Source organism: Phaseolus vulgaris, chromosome 1, assembly GCF_000499845.2.
Source record: "Phaseolus vulgaris cultivar G19833 chromosome 1, P. vulgaris v2.0, whole genome shotgun sequence".
In the NCBI taxonomy this organism is placed as follows: domain Eukaryota; kingdom Viridiplantae; phylum Streptophyta; class Magnoliopsida; order Fabales; family Fabaceae; genus Phaseolus; species Phaseolus vulgaris.
Genome location: NC_023759.2, coordinates 49,134,961 through 49,156,100, shown reverse-complemented (window position 1 = coordinate 49,156,100; position 21,140 = coordinate 49,134,961). Strand labels below are relative to the sequence as shown.

The 21,140-nt window shown below is 28.9% G+C and overlaps 1 protein-coding gene across 3 annotated transcripts; it reads right to left on the bottom strand.

Moving 5' to 3' along the window:
• Positions 1-14,636: 14,636 nt before the first annotated feature.
• Positions 14,637-19,889, bottom strand: LOC137815027 (cucumisin-like). Of its 3 annotated transcripts, XM_068618041.1 has the most exons (11): positions 19,034-19,889; positions 18,855-18,930; positions 18,626-18,714; positions 17,853-17,947; positions 17,509-17,752; positions 16,877-17,393; positions 16,407-16,504; positions 16,078-16,296; positions 15,892-16,003; positions 15,429-15,642; positions 14,637-15,335 (listed from the first exon to the last, which is right to left on the bottom strand). In XM_068618041.1, the coding sequence occupies exons 3-11, from the start codon at positions 18,685-18,687 to the stop codon at positions 14,812-14,814; spliced, it is 2,085 nt and encodes a 694-aa protein (XP_068474142.1). In that variant the 5' UTR covers positions 18,688-18,714; positions 18,855-18,930; positions 19,034-19,889; the 3' UTR covers positions 14,637-14,811. The 3 variants fall into 3 exon arrangements, with proteins under 3 accessions (XP_068474142.1, XP_068474141.1, XP_068474143.1); XM_068618040.1 differs by having other exon boundaries at positions 18,855-19,830; XM_068618042.1 differs by lacking the exon at positions 17,853-17,947 and having other exon boundaries at positions 19,034-19,050.
• Between the last annotated feature and the right edge of the window lie 1,251 nt (positions 19,890-21,140).

Below are 21,140 nucleotides of genomic sequence, written 5' to 3'. Positions count from 1 at the left end.
AAAAAAAATATTTAAAATATCATTAACTTCAACTTTTAAATAATATCCCACTACTAAGAATACCAAAACAAGTTATCTCAATCAATAATTAAGATAAACTAAAGAGTTTATATGAGAAACAATGTGAATGTTCCAAATTCAAGTCTAATAAAATAATGAACTTCGGATAAGAACAATAAAAAGAATTACTAAAGAAGAAATGGCTCGATGAAAAATAGAGAATGATTCTCTTGGTTGTCACTCACAAAGCTTAGTTGCCCTACAGTAGCTGCAATACAGTTTGTATTGTCTAATACAGTAACATGCACATGCACAGGATATATATCCATCTTTCTGTTCTGTCAATGAAATTCCATTAATATCTCTGAAATCATATAGCCCACGCAACTTCAAAATGAAGTACGCAACTGCATCTTTACTGTTTCAACAGATGATGTTTGCATCCATCTGGTGTGTCTGCAATGCACATGCACGTTCACCTTCATTTATATCAATGCCACCACAAGAATAAACAACTTCTTTATGCTTATTTCAACTCATTTCCTTCTATATTAATTACATCTAACTCATGTAGAAGAAATATATTATCTTTTCTAGAAATTGACACTTCAAAATTGATATATGTCAAATGTTATATTTTTTAAAAATTCCTTTTATAAGCATGAATTATGAAATAACATGTTTAAATATTTATGTAGTTGAAAATGCTAACTTCGAAGCAGACACATCGAGGTTCTGAGGTCTGACATTTATGGATTTGATAACTTTGCAGCTCTGCATGAAAGCAAAAGGTGAAGTGATAATCACTCACAACGAGATATAAATGGATAAGGTCTTCACGTGGCAGTTTCCATGGCTTTTTACATACCACCACAGTTGACCTAATTATCAAATTCATATTTCTTTATTTCTTTATATTGCCACTATTTTTTTTTATCAATAATTATAAATTATCTTATCCTCTTCATTTTATAAGATTTTAATGAAAAGTTACATTTAGTCTCTTTTCTATCAGATTCATTATAATTAATTGAACCTAAAAAAAACATTCTCTAAAACGGTAATATTGATTAAAAATAAAGTATAAATAAATTTTAATTAGTGTAAATGACTACTAAGAATACACGATATTATAAAAGAGAACAAATAAAAAATATTTTAACTTTAATTTACTAAATTTTAAGTTCGTAACATAGATATTTTGGCATATAGGTAAACCTAAAGATGAAATTCTTAACACATCACAATTATGAGATACTGTTATTGGTCAACGACATGTTTTAACCCAAATTATTAACGCTTGTTAATTTGTTCTGTATAAAGTGTATTCTCCTACTTTTGAATAAGAAGCCCCAACCCATGGTTAAGTTATGTTCTATCAAATCTTTGAAAGAATCTTTGTGATTTTTGGGCCAGAGATACCATTTCTCTGGTTGGATGCAGTTACAGATTTTCTATTGTCTATTAAATGTTGGCCTGAGTGACACGAGAATCATATATATGCATCATAATGTTACTGGTATATTTTTATTATACCCTAAACACAAATTGGCATTCTTCAACATGGTATGAAGATAGATTCTTCACAAAAGGTTTGGCCAGATATTATAACAAAATTAGTAGATACACTCAACATGGAAAAACAATTTTTTTTTTCATTCTCTATGTGGAAATAGTCAGATCTTAGGCCCACAAATTTTGGTTATTGTTAGAGATCCTAATCCATTAGAGAATAAGACATCACTTTATAAACTGATTTGATTTTATGAGGTTGAGTTAAACTTAAAATTCACTTCTTAATATGGTATCAGAGTCATTTCGAAGTTATCCTGAAATTTAGTAATAATTTATTAGATCACTCACTATCATATTGTTATTGAATAATCTATAATACTAGTCACATATACGACTATGTTTTGTCAAATAAAGTATGTGTAGTTTTTGTCTTGCAATATTAAAAAGGTAGACAAATAAAAATTTAAAATTTATTAAGATAATAATAATAAAATCATTATCCTTAGAATATTTATAACTAGATAATATAATTTGTAGCCATCTCTTTTCATTTTTCAACACTTAAAAAAAGACCTCCTATCTATTTGGTAGGTTTAGTTTTTTTTTTTATAAGAAAAAAATATATTAAAGATATTTCAACCCATATACATGAACCAAATATCTGTATATTTACTAAGTTTTTCAACATTAAGCTCTCGAATGCAACATCTACCTTACCTAAAAACATAATGGACGACAATACCTCTTATACCTAAAGGTGAGAGGAAGTTAGAGATTTAAATAAAATTATGAAGTTTGAATAGCATGAATAAAATATAGGTTTTAAGTGAAGATTGTGAAAACAAAAGTAAAAAATAGCTATGAGAAAAAAATATTTATTATATTAAAATAAAAAAAAATCAATTTAAATGCAAATATTTAAACAAATGTAATTAATCGATACTATTTAATCAATCATTTTATAAAAAAATTGGTAAACGTTGCTTAAAAAAAATGTTAACAAATCAATAAATAAATTAAACATTTGAATAAAAGTGCATACATTCTAGAATATCTTTCAATAGAATATGTTTACTTTTAATTGCTTAAACGTTATCCATAAGTCAATGATGGGTAAAGTCATTACATATAAGATACTGAGAGTGATTTTTAATTAGTTATATATACTTATAAATAGCGTGCATAAGATTTGAGTTAATGTTCAAACAAAGTGTTTGTGGCGTTGAAATGAACCACGTGGCTAATTTGCCACAACAGAAGCATTAATTGGTATTGTGTTATAGATACATGCTTTGGATGAGAGATTTGATCGGTTTTTTAGGGGTTTGGAGGATAGAAGGCCAATTTTTTTTTAGATGTAATGAGAGTTTTGTATGATTTTTTTTTTATAATAAGATTGATACATTTTTAAAATGTTTTTATTTTTTTTTATAAAAAATAGGTAAATAAAATAATTGTTGAATGAGTAATGAATGTTAGGAGTTTGAATGTTAATGGTGGATGAAAATGTTAGGTAGCTTTTTATTTTTTATGTGTGGTTATTTTTTTTTAGTTGACTTTGATGAAATAAAAACTAACTTTAGAGAAAAAAATAATTATTTACAATAGTGATTAAATTATAAATTATTTTAAAAATTAAAAAAAAAAATTAAAGTAGTTTTTATTGTTGTTAAATAGTTTCTAAATTGGTATCTAAGTTAGCTACCAAGATTTTAACTACCAATTATTTAAATTTTAAATTTGGTAGCAAAAACCTTTGTTAATTAAATATCAATTTATAAACTATTTAAAAATAATAGAAATTAATTTAGAAACCAAAAATTTAGTCTCTAAAATGGTATCTAATTTAGTAACTATAACAACTAATTATTTTTAGTTTCTAAAATTTCTATTTCATGATTTTCTTGTAGTGATAACTGAGAGTTGAAATATCATGAAATATTTTAATTATATATATATATATATATATATTTTATATATATATGCTTTTTATCAATAAAAAAATATGATGGATGAAATATGATGGGGTGTAGTACACACCACTAGTTTGTGAATAATGTTGAGAATAGAAATTGTAGGGTAGAATCTTGAGTGTAAAGGAATTATTTAAATGTATCAAGTTGATATGCATTATTGGTTTAGAAGATTATTGTTAGTTTGTAAAGGTATAGAAAAAGCAAAATAGGCATGGTTATCCTTAGTTAACGATAAGATATTAGTGTATTAATTAGTGTATAATAAGTTAATTAATAGGTTTAAATAAAGGTTGGTCTTAAAGAGGGTGTAAAGTGAAGAGAATTTAAAGAAGAGTATATATATACATTGGTGTACTTAAAAGAATTCCCTTCATTCTCTTAGGTTCGTTTTGGATAACTAAGGATAAAGAAGTGCATGAGAGAATTTCATGGAGGGTAATATATTCTGGAACAAAGTTAAAGTACTTTTTCACATCAAATATTGTCGGAAGGGTAAGTTTTGGAATATGCCACCAAGCCCTCGAAGGTTCTCTTCAAACAAACTAACACGAAACCCTTCTCTTCTGCCTTATTCCTGTTATAATCTATCACTCTATTTTCACTTTTTAAATATTTAGCTACCGCTTCAACTAATATTTTAAACTTATTTTAAAAGCAATATTATGGAGATCCCACGTTGACTAGAGATTAGATCTTTTCATGATATATAATTGGGTGCAAACTTCAACCTCATATATTGATTTTATGGAATTGAGTTAGGCTTAAAGTATACTTCGTAACACTTCAAATAATAGAATATAAGAAATATTCTTTTGCCAATTTTTAATCACTAAAAACTACTTTTAATTGCCTTCTCATTGCACCCACTTCATGATCATAAGAAAACCAAGACCTCCCATTTCAAAGTTTCAGAATCATCACAATGTCAAACTCTCTTTCTTTTTTTTTCATTGTTAAAAGAAAAAACAAGAACATGACTAACAGAACACGTTAAATTGTCTTATTATTAAGTTAATACAAGATTAATTACTTCATTTATATTTATCTAGACCCGTGCTTTCGTATGTCCAAATTTATAATTAGATTAACATAAGAGAAGTAAATGATACGTTTTTAATATTAATCATTACTATCAATTACCAAAAAGAATTGATTTAAACGTCGTAAAACCTTTTACCCATACATCCTATTATCCGAATCTGAGATGTCCATAAGAAAACGTTACATCCCAAAATGAATGAAAAAATAGTAGCATGATAAATGACACGAGACCTTCTAGATTCATAAAAACACACACACACACAAGTCTTATGCTGAGTTGTGAAATACTTAAATTTAAATCAAAAGAAATTCAAGGATATATCAAGAAAACGGCTGGTAATGCAGCTTTAATATTAAATTTATAGGCCTTTCGTACATTTTACCTATTTTAATTCGTATTTTTAGCATTTTTTTCTTGTGGAAGAGAATCATTATATACTTCGAATTTAGATATATGTCTAAATAATTTTTCATCTACTTTCATTCACACTAAGATTTTCTCATGAAAGAGAGCTGGCAAGCTAAACCGAAAGAACGAATTATAGTTCGATGAAGCTGCACGTCTTAGTCTGAGAGGAGATAATAACATAAAAAAGGAAAATGAATTCAAGGTTTTGGCGAAAATCACGGTTATGATTTCCGTTTTTTTTCACTTTTGTTCCATCTTTTTCAACTATTCTGCATTTTTCCGATGGGCGAAAACCATTAAACTGTGAGAATGAATTATATAGTATGCATTTTGACGAAGCCACATGCCACAATTTTTGGTACAAATCACACTTACTACTGTCAACAGACTGTCAGACATTCATATTAGTTTATTTTAATTTGGTTTAGTTGATGTACATGAACACTGTTAATTTTAAAGAAAGATAGAAAGATTGAATATATATATATATATATATATATATATATTATTTGAGTTAAATATGTTTTTCTTGTATTAGTATATATAATATAGAAAATTGATTTTTGTTAGTCTAAATTTTATATTGATACTTGTTTTTTTTTTATCAGCAATGAATAAATAAAATAAAAGGGATATTTCAGGGGTATTCCAACTCATATACAGAAACCAGAGGTAGACTTTCTATATCATTCACAAATCACAAAAGAAACCCTTCTTTATGCTTGGAGCATAACAACCTTAAAGTAAGAAGACCATAGAAAAAAAATAACCAACAACCTCAAAGCCCCTTATATTGATACTTGTAGTATTAAACTAGAATAAGTTTTTTTTCTTAGTAAAATGATTGTTAGATTTTTTTTAATTTTATTATTATTTTGATTGCATACTGCTATTTTGTGTAACTATTTTTATAGATGGATGAAGTGGAATATCAAAGTTACCAATTTAAAAAAAAAACCTATTTTAACCATTTTCATACTATAAACATTTAGTTTAAAGTTTAGATTAAGAATGAAAATCAATTTTGTATTATAAGACAATCAGGAAAAACATTTAATTTATTTCAATTTATTAAGTTTCAGGGAATTGACTATTAAATAGAAGTTTTTTCTAATATTATTATTCCACAGGTCCTTTGATCTCTTGTTAACTTCACTAATCATCTGTTTTTATATGTCTTTAGGTACCCTTCACGTCTATCTTATTATATAAAAATATATAATTGTTTGTTACTGAAAGAAAAAACTATATAGAAGCTTCAGAACTTTGACTGACATTAAAAGCATAATTAATAACTCCTTCATTTATGATACAGGAAAATTATGTTTTGAGAATCAACATTTTAGAAGAAACCATTCAATAACGTCATTTTAATAATAAAATATTACATCGAAGTTAATTAACAACAAACAAATAGACAATTTAGTTATTTTTAAAAAAAAAACTATATAATTAATGATTATACAGGATAAATTAATGCTGAAAACATCGTAACCATGCTATATTTCAATCATAACTACGATTAATTTAAAATTTATAAGTTGTTAAAGAATTAAAGCCATTCCAACAGTCACTTTATAAAAAGACAATATCAATAACAATTAACAATTAACAATTATTGATTAAATTTTGATATAATTAACATTTTCAGATACTTGAACTATAAGCCATAGTGAATTTGGTTGTTTATTTATGAACTTAATATGTATATATAGCTGAATTCCTAATATTTCCATGGATGGCACTGGAGATTGGAACAAGCATCATCCCATGTGGTTGTACATTCGCCACCTTTACCATCACAGCATTTGCACACCAACCCCAGACTCGAATAAACTTCACGTTTTGTGTACCCTACACGTATAAACAATCAACATGCAATTTAGGGTTATATACATGTATATGTACGTATGCTTTCTATATATTCTGAAGTGAAACATAAAAAACCAAAGGAAACAAGAAAAGAGTAGAAAACAAACACGTGCACATATATAGAGATAGAAATACCTTTAAAGTGGTTGGTGTTTCTATTGATGGTGAGAACCCGAGTAGCTTCCACGGTATTAGGGTTGAGAGATAACTTGGGAGCAATTATTAGGAGGCAAGCAAAGAAGAGCATAAACCAATTATGGGTGAGCATTTTTTTTTTTCTGAAGTGAGTGACCACACGCTATAAAGAGCAGAAAAGAGAAAAAAACAGCAGAAGGCACGATTAATAGACACGAAAGGAGTGAAAAAAGTTGGAGCAGATTGAAAGAAGAGTAGAATGAGGGTACGTTGTTTATAAAATGGGGGATGCACATTCTGATTCCTTTGGACTATTGGAGTGAATAAGACTACAAAGAATTTCTAGAATATAGTGGAATAGTGGAATCGTAGCTATGGTCAAATCCACGCGTTTGATCATCATATATCATCAAGACTTCGTTACCGTGTTGGGTTCGCTACGAAATTGCCAATGGAATTCAAGTTTTACTTTTGCTTTCTTTGAAATTTTATGCTTTATATTGTAACTTCCAATGCATTGGAAATGTAATTTCAAGATTCATGGTTCATATAAAAACCATCAAACGCTTCAATTAACTGCTGTAAAGATTTTTCAACTTGGTCGAATTCGAATTCAAGTTGAATATTACATTGCTTGACCCATAAGTTTTTGAAGGAAAAAACGCATCAGAAACAACACACATAATCACAAATTAACAGTAAAAAAATAAACGACACAAGATTTAACGTGGTTCGGTTACCAACTCCAACCTACATCCACACGGACAACTATTAGGTTTTCATTATATCTTGTTGAACACCAATTACAAATACAATGATCTCTTTAAATAAAGATAAATAAAGATAATAAAGGGATACAATGATTAAACACATCCACTAAACATGGTGCATAGTCAACTCAATCTAATTGGTCATGACTTCATACCCAACAGTTTTATGGTCTATTATACCTACTATTTTATCTATGACTATGTATAAAAAGTGTGCATATAAAACAATTATATTATAGCATTTATTTTACATCGATTATTTCATCTTTAAAACATGGTAATATTTTTATAATTATCATAAAAAATTTACATGGACTCTGATTACGACGTAAAAGTTTTAAATTAGTTTTCGACCAATGTAAAATAAAATCATAAAAATTATTAATAACAATTAATTTAAAGATTAAAATAATTAGTTATAAAATTAGTTTTCAATAACTTATGACGTTCTTCACAATACTTACGATGGTATGAACAACTTAATTAATTTTTAATAATATGTTTGTAAATGTCTGAAAAATAGAAATTAACGTGGAATATTCTAGTGTTACTTCAGATACATACGGAAAACTGATTCATCATTTTTGACAGGAAATTACCCAAACAGGTGATTTATTTGCACATGCGTGCATTTCGTCAATTTGAAACTAATTGAAATTGGAATATTTTTAGTCAAGGAAAAACCCACTCTTGTCTTTCTAGGTCAAAATGGGAAACAATGCTATTTTCAGTGGGACCCATAAGCTTTGTCACCTTCTAATTAACTTTAACACTGACTTTTCCATTCTTTTTTTTTCTTAATATTCTTTATTCAATTTATCCGTTCTTTTCGTATTTTTTTTGTTCAATGACAAACTTCTCATAAATCTTGCAATGAGGAAGGAGATGAGAGGTAAATAATGAGAATAAAGACACAAAAAATAATAACTATTGAACCTATATCCATTCAATTACACAACATAAATTTTTTACCATCATATATGTGTGTGTAAAAAGTTTATATTATTAATCATTTCTGAAATAATGTTTTTTAGTTTTTGCTGTGGAAATAATTTTTGAGAATTTACTCCGCTCATTTAATACAAAATTTCGAATACTAATCAGGTTCTTGATATCTATAATTACATTTTTTAAAAATCAATTACCGTGTTCGGTTAGATTGATTGGTTTTTATTTTTCTGATTTTGCAGAAGAAGAAAACAACAAATAATTTTAAAATATTTTGTATATATTTTATTTATTTATTTTAACAATTTTGAACCTTTTAATGAAATTTTGAAACCCCTATTAATTAGACCAATTTTACAAAATATCCAACTTCAACGCTTTGGACCTATTTTTAATCCTTCATTTGCAAAATAGACGACTCTTATGATATATAATGTTAAAATCAAATACAAAATCGAGCTGTTAAATTTATCTACTTAAGAATCCGTTTATAACTCTAAAAAATTTAGCATAAGTAAGAAGAAGTGAAAATTAAAATTTTCATACTAACTAAATTAGATATTATTTTATAGATTAAAAATAATTAATATTTAAATAATTTTTTTAATAATAAATATTTATAAACTAGTTTCTAAATTAATATTTAATTAACTGCTAATGTTTTAATATAATATCAAACCATTTATTATTAAATTAGCATTTAAACACTTATTATTAAATTAGCATTTAAACACTTAAACTAATCATAAGCATAAGACTTGTAATTATGTTCTATAGTAAATCAGCTAAATTGGAATTGTGTGTGTGAGACAGAAACTAATATGAAACGAAATGTTGAATTGGTTAATATGTCCATACCCAAAAAAATTCCAATCTTGTTTTGAATGACAAAGGAAGTTTTCATGAAAGCTAAACAAGAAGAAAAGAGGGAGCCAGAACGTATGAAATTAATATCATGACTCGTTTGCATGGTTGAAAATTGCATGTGAACGTAATGACCCAAAAAAAAGAGAAAAAAAAATCATTGGAGAGGCTTCTAACATGATGCTGATACACATTCATTTAAGTTTATTTTGTGGTTTGAGTTTTAATGATTTTTTGTTTTGTTTTTTGTTTTACTTTATATTTGGTATACAATAAAGTTTTGAATGTATTTTTTATGAAATATTAGATTTGTAGATTGTGTTTAAGGAATTATTTGTTTATAATGTTTTATTAAGTTAGATATGTAGAAGTAGATGATATTGTTAGGATGTGTTATATAAGGATTGATATATTTTTTAAATATTTTTTATTATTTTTTTATTATTTTATTATTATTTTTTTATAAAAGAATTCATGTCAAAGCAATTATAAGGTTAAATTAAAATATAAATATAAAACACTTCAAATTATTATTTTAAATGAATTTTATAAAATTGAATTAGAATGATTATAATAATATTTATCAAATCATAAAAGTATATTTAGGTAGTGAAAAAAATAAAAAAAATATGTATAAATAATAAAGAGAGGTGTCTTCGATTCTTCCAAATTTTCATTTCATATATATAAATTAACATATAAATAATTTTTTCTAATTTTAGTACATTTTTTATATTTGATACTCTTAAAAAAATTTATATCTATTTTGACATAAATAAAATTATATTTCTTATAGATCCATCACTATAATAAATACTCCTTTCCATACTCATATTAAAAAAAAGAACGCACGAATAATAGATGAACGCGTGTCACTAATTTTAATTATTTTAACTTTATTTAATGATTTATAATCTTCAAATAGTACTCATTGAATTTATTCCAACGATAACCAGAATAATTGACAGGAAACAATAACGTGAAATTATTTTCCATGCACTATCATTTTGACGTTTGATGCTTTTGATTGTGCCTTCGTTGTCCAAGGAACGGGGTGGACTAATTACAAAAACGTGTGGAGAAAAGCAATTACTATTAGACAGGAAACATGAAAAATATTTATTTGATATTAAATTTTTGTTCACACTTACAAATCTTTTTAATATTTAAATATTATATTTTCTTAATAAAAAATAATATAAACAAAATTTTAAAAATAAAACAATAATATATAATATAATGTGGAAGGAGAACTTCAACGTCACAGAACATCAGCATCGTAGTGTGGAAGGATAATTTCAACCGTCATAGTGTGGAGGGAGAAGCTGCACGCGAAAGTCGTAGGGTTCAATGTCAGGCGAAGCTTCAGTGTCAGTGTGGAAGGAGAAATTGCTCCTAGAAGTCGTAAAGTTCAGTGTCGAGAGAATCTTCTGCATGATAGTGTTGAAGGAGAAGTTGTGTGTGAAAGTCGCAGGATTCAAAAAAAAATATGAGAAGAAAGTGAAATAGGTTAAATACTTATGTCACTTTAAATAAAAAATAATATAGTAAAAATTTATTATGACAGTTTTATCATATAGTAAATACTTACTAAGTTAGTTTTAATTTTAATCATAATAATAAACTTCATAATTATTATAAAAATTCATTACACCATTCTTTATGATAGGTACCCGTTATACTAAATTCTCATTGATTCTTACTATTTTTACTAGGAAATAATGATGAATGTAATTACAATGTAGTTTATGTAAAGTTATTGATGACATGTTATTAATACTAAAAAGTGATTGATGATGTAATATTATATAGGTTTTTTTAAAGTTTAAGTCTGGGGTTTAAGTTTTGTATATAGAAAAATTATAATTAAAATAAATTCCACCATTAATAAGTAACTAAGTTTTTTTGACAAAAAAAATTGTAGATAAAATAAAGAAATATTTCACTTGAACAATATGGTATAAAAATATATAGTTGTTTAATTTGTTTCCAGAGAATCAAATTCTTGTCTGAACTAAAAAATTGTACCATACTTTAGTTTTAGAGTGAAAAAAATAGGTTGGTATTAACCAAGTGGGTAAAGAATCTGTTCCTCCTAGTGGATGCTCTCTTCTTGAATTCCTGGAAAATGCTAGAGAACACTTCAAATGACTGGTTAAGATAGCAGGAATACTAACAAAAACTTTTTTTTAACATACTTCCAAAACAATGGGTAGGTTAGGTTCTTTTATGTTGAAATTAACAGTGTTCTTAGTTCAAATATAATAATAAGACTTTTTGCTACGTGACTCAGAGTCTATAACACATATCATACATTGTTTTTGTTTTAAATCTTGAATTATAAATGTTTTGAAAATGAGTAGCGGCACTGGTGGAAACTAGCAATGATGGTGACGAGGCTGCTTCTTCTTCCTCCTGCAACTCCACATGTTCTTGCAGCACAACATAATTTTTATAATTCCAAAAGTACTTTTTTTTGTAAATAACATAAATGTTTGAAGATTTCAATTTTTATGTGTTGTGGATTATATAATCCGGTGAATCTCTCAATCACACAATCAGAAATTAACTAAAAGAGTGAGATAACTTTTGGATTGAAAATCCTAACTCATCATTAGATTATTTGAAAAAATGTTTTGAAATAGTCAATCAGTAAAATAAGGTATATTTTAGATTACATGATCCAAAACTAATATTAGGTTTGGAATTAATTTTTTAATAAAATATATTTTAAATTTCATAAACTGAAATCAATATCGGATCCAGAATAAGTTTATAGTTTATACAATCTGAAATATATTTTTTTTGAAAAATTACTTTTAATTTATCTAAATCCGATAAACAATTTTAGATTACAAAATAACTACCAGCCTATAGTTCAAAATGTTTACAAAAATAAAATAAAAATTGTAGAATACAGAATAACAAACCAGTGGACGTGAATAGTAAAATACAACTAAAAAAATAATATTTTTCACTGCAGAATCACAAAATAACTGTAAAATCATCCTAAAATGTATAAAGAAACACCCAAAAAATCTTCAATGAGCTCAAATGAGTGTTGAGTGCCTTGGGGTGTTAGAAAGCATGGGGCTGTTCCGCAGAGAAAGATAAAAGGAAGACAGAAGGTGAAAAGTTGTTTGGTATTTTACTGAAGGATAAAACCGTATTTTTACGTTTATTATTGGTTTAACAGGAACATGGAGGTGCAGGAAGAAGCAGCCTGGTGATGATCCTCCAAAGCCCAGTGATAATGGTGACGACCCTCCAAAGCCCAGTAGCGGGATTAGTCCCATTGAGACATTGAATTTTTTTAACATTTTTTACATGGCTGTTTCTTCTTGCACCCTAACAATTTTTTTTTTCATCCCATCATTTTTGAAGAAGATTGTTTTACTCCTTTAAAAATAACTTTTGGACTGTTCTTTTCAAAATATTTTTGGAACATATTTTCTAGAACATATTTTCTATAACACATTTTATTAATTATGGAATTACCAATCCATAAATAAAAATGTATTTCAAAAAGGATATTTCAGAATATTTTTTGTTTTCCAGGTTTCTTATTCCAGAAACACTCATTTCTTACGAAACCCCTATTCCACAAACACTTTTTTTTACGGAATCTCTATTCTAAAATCACATAAAACTGTGAAAAGGTAATTTCGGTATTTTAAAGAATGTAAGGGATTTAGAAGTGTAGAAAGAAACTCCCTTTATACATAGCAATCTACTCAAATACTAAACCCTAAACAATCTATTCAAACCATTAAACAATGTATAACCAAAACCAATATAACTAAAATATCTTTTTAAAAACTAAATAAAACTTAATAGTAAAGAAATGAGAATATGAAGATTAGGGTGTGTTTAGGATGACCGTGAAAATTAAATTATTTCAGTAATAATTATATTAATAGTTCAATATAACCAAAATTGGTTTTATCTGGATAAGCTTGTTGAAACGTTATTTTAAGATTAATAATTTGGTTTGAAAGAAAAAAAAATAGGCTTTTACTTGAAGTTGAAAAAGAATTAAACAAAACAAAGGGGGTAAAGAATAATTAGTATAAATTACAATTTTGTTAAATTCATAAAAATAAAGTATTTTTTCACAAGTTCTTACAATTTTTAATTATTCTCCCAAATATACAGCTACAAGTTGAAAAATAATTTATTTATTTAAAAAACAATTGAAATAAATAAGAATAATAATTCCCAGACATGTTCTAATAGATGAAAGTCTTCTTGAGTTCTGTAAGATATCATTTGTCTCACGATTTACACCTGAATTTATGACAAAAAGTAAGATTCATTAAGACTGTAATATATTGGGAACATGTTAAGGTACTGTAATATTATATTTTTAAAACTGAATTTGTTTTGAGACGCATACAAAATGGACAAATTCTCCCTCTATCACCATATCAATTCCGACTAGCACTCAATAACAAAATTTTATCCAGAATGACAAAAATAACCTTAAATATAAATAAAAGGAAGGTGTAGATAAAAATCATTTTCAAAACTCTTAATCCAGAAATATTTCAAATTTGGATTTCCAAACATATTTTTGAATATTTTTTTTTTATAATATATTTTTTTTAGTTTTAAATTATATTTATTATTCTGGATTTTCAAATCTGAAGTAAGAGTAATTTTAAAAATTTCAGAAAATGATAAGTTGCCATACAAAATTAAATGGCTAACTTAAGTTGAAGATGGATAGGCCAACTTGTCTGTCCCTTCTGGGCCTATTCATGGCCCAGAGCCTAAAACTTCGGTTCATGAAAATGAAAACAGAAAAGATGAAACTTTTTAAAAGTGAGTGAACAATTAATAGGGGGAGTTTTGGTTTCTCAAAATATTTAACATAATTTTATATTAAAAAATTCAGACTCAACCTCTGGCAATCCCCACCAGTTCTGAAATGTGGATTAAAATGTTGTTATTGTATTATTTTACCATAATATAATTTCATTATTTAGAACACATATATAAGTAATTATTTCCAACATAATTTATTTAGTCTCTAATGTGAGATGATGACCATAATTTAGCGCGAAATTAGGTTATGAGGGATGAGTTATTAGAAATCATGAAGTGTTGAGATAAAAACTTTGTTGTCTCATTCCATAATTGGCAGCAGAAGACTCTCAATATTACATTGTCAATGAAATGAGATGAGCCATATTGGGTGTTCACTACTATTATACATGAAAAATCTGCAATACCTAGTGCTTTTGCTTCTAGTTATTTAATGCAGTATTAACCTTGGCCATTATGCTGTGGTAAACACAACAATGGGGCTCCTCACTTGGACTTTACCATCATCCCAAGTCAAAGAGGCTGATGCTACAGCTTCGTTTATTGTTCCGTTAATTGTGAGCACAAATGAGAGCTTCTGGTTAAGAGAAGTGAAGGACAAAACATTGGGGTTGGCTTCAATAATTAGTCCTTCAGGACCAATCACGTGAGCTTTATATGTGCACGTTGCTGACCCAACATTTGTAACAGTCCTGTTAAAACTCCCACTTACTATATTGGAGTTGGAGGGTGGGGAAAAAAGTGCAAATGAAGCATAGTTTAGATCCCTTGCTGAACTTGTTTCAGTGCAGCTACTGCTATCTCCTGTGACGAGTTGTAAACTCCTTGAACTATACCCTTGTCCACATAAAAACCTTACATAGTCTATTTCACCAGCATCATACACTAAACCAGGGTACAAAGCCTTGGAAGGATCAATTTGGCCTGCGCCATATGCGAATTCTGCGTGAAGGTTATTCTTGGGATTCAGCTGTCTAGCTGCAACATGCACAAATAAGAGAGTTAGCTGAAAGTATGGTTCCAAATACAATACTAGTTCATTCTCATCACCCCTTTCATTTCTAGTATTACCTGTTGTCATCAGAGCTGAACGAATAGCAGCAGGAGACCATGTTGGGTAAAATGACTTCACATATGCTGCTGCCCCAGAAACATGTGGACAAGCCATTGAAGTTCCGGAGATAATATTGAAACTTAGTGTTCTATTGTCACCGTCCACACCAGAAGGAGGGGAAACTGGAGACCAACTAGCTATAATATCAACTCCAGGAGCCACTAAATCCGGCTACAAAGTGTACAAAGGAAAAATCAAATTTATGAGAGATGATCACTAGAATACTGAGAAATTAGTGTATGGTCCAAACCATGACCTGCTTATAGTCTCGGTTACATGTAGCAAAGTTTTATTATTAGATTTTATGTGGAGATTGACCTGGACCATTGATAAATGATGATCTAGAACCAAATAATAGTTTTTCCAGAATGCTAGATAAAGATGAATTTAAGTCAAACATGGAAAAGCTAATTGATGTACCTTGAGAACTTCAGGTGTAATAATGTTTGGACCCCTTGAAGAGAAAGAGGCCACAATAGGGGCTACTGTATCTTTTGTCGCATCAGTCTTAAATATGGTTGCAGTTGGAATCCTGCAAAAATATCATATTAGATCAGCATGATTCCCTACACTCTTGTTAATGTAAGTGGAATCTTCAGTTGATACCTTGTGGAGTTTATGTAGTCAAGTATAGAGGTACCATCCTGCAAATCAAGGTAAGATCCAGGTAATGGAAGAGAAGGAGAAAGATCTCTATAACTTTGACCTTGTAGCAATGCCCCAACAGCACCGGCATCGAAAGTACCTATCGCTCCGCTTCTGCCATCACACAGAACAATTTTACCCTCAACTAATTTTTTGTCCAAGGAATCGCTGAAGCAAAACCTGCAGTTTGGAAACATTTTCATTAACAGAGTATTCAATTTTAGAATGTAGTTTGGATTGTTTGTTTGGCCATAATGTTATACGTCTTAAAGGCTATCAGGAATTGTTACCTTGATATTGTTGAATCGAAGCCTTTGTTTGGTGCATCTCCACCATAGATAATAGGATACAACTCTCCCTTGAGGTCAAATGTATTTATTGAGACACCCTAAACATGGAAGGAAGAAATTAGTATAAAGACTTTTATACTGAAAGTTGATATAAATTAGTTCATCAAATTTTAAAGTAATTTATCAACCCATGAGGCATGATCTATAACATTTTTTTATCAGGAAAGAATAAATAAAATAAATTAAGATATTTTAAAGGTATCCAACCCTTATACAAATAATCTCAACACAAGTTTTTTTATCAATCAAACAGCTGAGAATCCAACAAGACATTAGAACACATTAGTCAACATTATCATACCATAACAAGATACAATAACACATTAATCCTCCAAATTAACATATTCTCTTAACAATTTACTGTAAACAAAAGTAAACCAAACACATAGGATATAGAGTAAGCAATTTACCTCATAGGTAATGTTGTTACCTAATTCAACCTTGGTAACAAACTTCCTGTCTATGGTACTCGCAGCCACAGTAATTGACCAAGGCGAAAAATTGGAAAGGGAGGAATATCTAGGACCACTGTTCCCTGCTGAAGTTACTGTCAATACTCCTTTTCTCACAGCATGAAATGCTCCAATGGAAATTACATGTTTAAAGTAGTTTCCACCACTGAAACCTCCAATAGAAACTGATATTATGTCAACCCCATCTGCAATTGCATCATCAAATGCAGCAAGTATGTCTGCATCAGAACAACCTTCATCTAACCAGCACACTTTATACACAGCAATGCGCGCTTTTATGGCGCCACCCCTTGCCGTTCCCTGAGCAAGGCCTAACATGCTTGCTGGACTAACTGGATTCCCTGCTGCTGTTGAGGCTGTATGAGTTCCATGACCATTTATATCTAATGGAGAGTTTGGTTCTTCATTGGTAAAGAATCCATCAGCTTTGTAACTCTTAGCCCCAATGATTTTACTACAAGAATATAGTAGCAACATGTGTTAATGATAGTTACATTTTGTGTGCCTCTTAATGTTATCAAGTGGGTGTAGTTGTATATGTGGGCTAGACTACAATATTAACTGCATACTTGTTGCATGTGAAGTTCTTAGAACTTTGGCAGGTGCCCTTCCATTTACTAGGTGGTGGACCGAATCCTTTGTCATTGAAGCTCTCAGATTCTGCCCAGATTCCAGAGTCAAGCACTCCAATGATGACATCACTCTCAACTGTTGCTCTTTCTGCTTGTAGTGGAAAGCCAATAAAATCCCATGACCTTGTTGTATGGAGTTGCTTCTTTTCATTAGGAAAGACAGCTACCACTCTTTCATGTCCTACAATGAGAGTATTCTTGGTTGGCAAATTTTTTAATCCTAGAAGAAAAGACATATATAATTTGAAGAAAATAGAAGATAAAATAGTTTTTGGGCATACTAGCCAATCTATTGGCTTCCTCCTCCGTTAGCTTAGCAGCAAAGCCACTGAAACTTCGTCTGTAGTGCTGCTGCACTGACTTGGGCTCGGCTTTGCTGAAATTGTGAGTATAAATCAAAAGAGAAGGCAAGAAAAAGAAGCTAATGAATGATGCATGTTTAGTTCACTAAGTCTCTTCAAATAATGAAACTATACAAATAGCTACTTTTCAACTTTACTTTTGTTAATGCAGAAAACAAGGAGCAAAAAATAGGTTTGCCAACTGATGATGGTATGATGCAGTTACATTTTAGCTTACCAGTTATAGTAAAAGTATGATTGAATATGTCATCAATAAGTGAGACAGAGTGCTCATAAACAGCCATATAATCATTATACAAGAGCCAGGTACTGATAACCCAATAAGAAAAACTTATGTACCAAAAACATAACAGCTTCCTCCAGGTCGCTTAGGTAATAATTTGAGTCAAAATCTGAACATGACACACTCAGCTTTCTTTTCCTCTTTATTCAAAATTGCGGTGTGCAATAAATTTGTCGTGATAGATAGATAGATAGAGAAACTTTAACACAAATATTTTCTTACGTGATAAATTATTTGTCAAGTTTATTTTTGTGGCATTCAATCTGTGCATCTATCAGGAGGTCAACGTTTAAGGGGATTACTCGGAAGCTCTCAGTTGATTGGTTGCTACCATTTTGGAACTGGCCAACCGTCTCATTAAAAATTTGTAGCGTCTAAAATTGTTTTTATTCTGATATGATGTTATTACCTCTCTGCAACTTCTTGTAGGATGCTTGAATAAAGAGCCAACGCAGAATCCTCATCCTTCATGGCATTGCCAGTGTAGACAATGTAGCTCTGCATTCAGAACAATGTTATAAAAAATAAGACACATACTCCTCTCCTGAATAAGCTACCAAAGCCAATAACAAGAAGCACATGAATTTCAAAACCAAGACAAAAAGCACAGAAAAGAAGGGTCGGAGAGCAAGTTTTGCCTTCAGTTGGGATGATGACTGACATAGTTGAAGAAATAAAGCAAAACAAAGAAGTGTGAACAAATGGAGAGAGGTTCTGCAAGCAGTATCCATTATCAGATTAGTAAAAACAGAGAAGGTTGCAGCTAAGTGGTTGGTGCCGTGTCAGTTTATATACACGCCAATTGACAGAGACATACTATCCATCCATGCTCGATTGATTTGCAGCATTAGGAGTTATCTTCTCTCACCCATCCCACCAATCAAGCAAGACGTGTTTTCAGATAAAATATGAAAGGTCTGCACCTTAGTTGAACGGTTCAAACATCATGTAGAAAAGTCTACAAACATAAAGGAAACATTAGAACATTAGCCCGTGGGGCTCTTTGTTCTTGGAAGATAGCATCCATTGAGATGACACTAATCCACCATGAATAGTGTAACTTATTCATTACTTCCATCTACTCTACACTACACTTCACGCTTAACATAAACTACAAATCATATTAAGGAAAAACCATTTCTTTGTGTACCCTTTGTAATACGCTTAACATAAACTACAAATCATATCAAGGAAAAACAATTTCTTTGTGTACCCTTTGTAATACGCTTAGCATCAACTACAAATGATAGCAGTAAAGAAAAAAAGCATTTCTTTTGGACTCATGTCACATGCCAAGTACAGCTAGCATGAAAACAAAGTGGCGTTGGAATCAACATCAGATACACAGGCATTTCCACTTCTAAATAAATTAAAATGTTCCATTTTATTATCTGGGAAAAAAGTTCGAGTTAGAAACATCCGTGAGTGCTGTTAGATTGAAACGTGCTTAGTGCGTTGTATACACATGGAAGAGGCTATTAAATGGTTGCTTATTCTCCCTGGCATGTTGGAGCTTGCAGGTTCATGTTTTGATAAGTGGCTGTGTATTACATAATCATAACTCTAATCAACAAATTGACTCGTTTCTGGAAAATGGTTTTCATTTTCCAACATGTCAGCAGAACACCAGAAAATTAGTTGTTGAAGCTTTGTTTCTCACATCTTTTTGTGTCGGAAGATACAAAGTATTTTAGTTTTTATTTTATTTTATTTTATTTTGCATCTAATTAATCTTTTGAAGATAAAATGTACTTTGAGTCACTTTTCACATATTACTGATATTTTTTTAGTTGATTCTCAAAACACACTCTTTATATCCAAACTATATTAATATTGTTTAATAAGACTTTGTTCAAGCAGTCTAGTGCATAAATTAATTTTTTGACCAAAATACTCTTAGTCATTTTAGTTCATAAATAATAAATGCTTTTATTATTTTTAATAAATTCATATTCAGTTTTATTCTAATAATAAAAAATTTAATAAATTTCAAGAAACTCATATTTTTATATTTTTATTTAATTATACTTCAATTAAATATTACTTAAGGATTTTTTAAATTATATTTAAGAATTTGCATTTGATTATGACAAAATTTATTTTTTTTATAAGAATTTTAAAATTGAAGAAACTAGTTAATGTATCATTTGAAAATCATAAAATATTACAAGATATATAAGGAGTACTTAAAAAACTCTAATTAAAAATACCTAATGAGATAATACTATTTGAACTAATTGAGAGCCTCATATAATGAGTTGTCATTTAATTGGAGAAAAGTGGAAGAGGAAATTGGCTAGAAATGCCTTGTCCAATTAGTAGAGATAGAATATTTGATTAAATTTTGTCATCTTCATATAATTAGAAAACGTTATATTCAATCATTTATATCTCTCATTTACTTTTTATTATTTTTATCTACACTCATTCAAATTCCACAGTGAGGAACATGAATCTTCTACGCAAGTGTGCTTGCAAAGATTCGCAAGTTTACGGCGAAAATTTGCTTATAGATGACAAAAATTAGACTCATATTTTAGTTTTTTGGTTTAGGGGTTCGTGACCCTTTCGGCCTTCATTGATCAGATATATAAAAAGAGATTAGACTAATATAATCTATTAATTTATATTAAGTTTAGGGCAGAGTTTATATTAAGTTATTTTTGTAAAACTTATTCAATTAAAAAAATGTTTTAAACTTAAACAAACTAATATATAAACAGAATAATGTTTTTGTAATTATATTAAAATTGTATATTTATTTACTTTTAAATATTAAATATGCTGCTGTCAAACAAATATCACCTAACTATAATTTTATATTAATAATAAATTTTTGGGGGATAAATTGAGTATTTTTTTTTATAAATTTTTTTTTATATTAGACATCACTATGTTACTTATCTTTAGGATGACACCTCAAA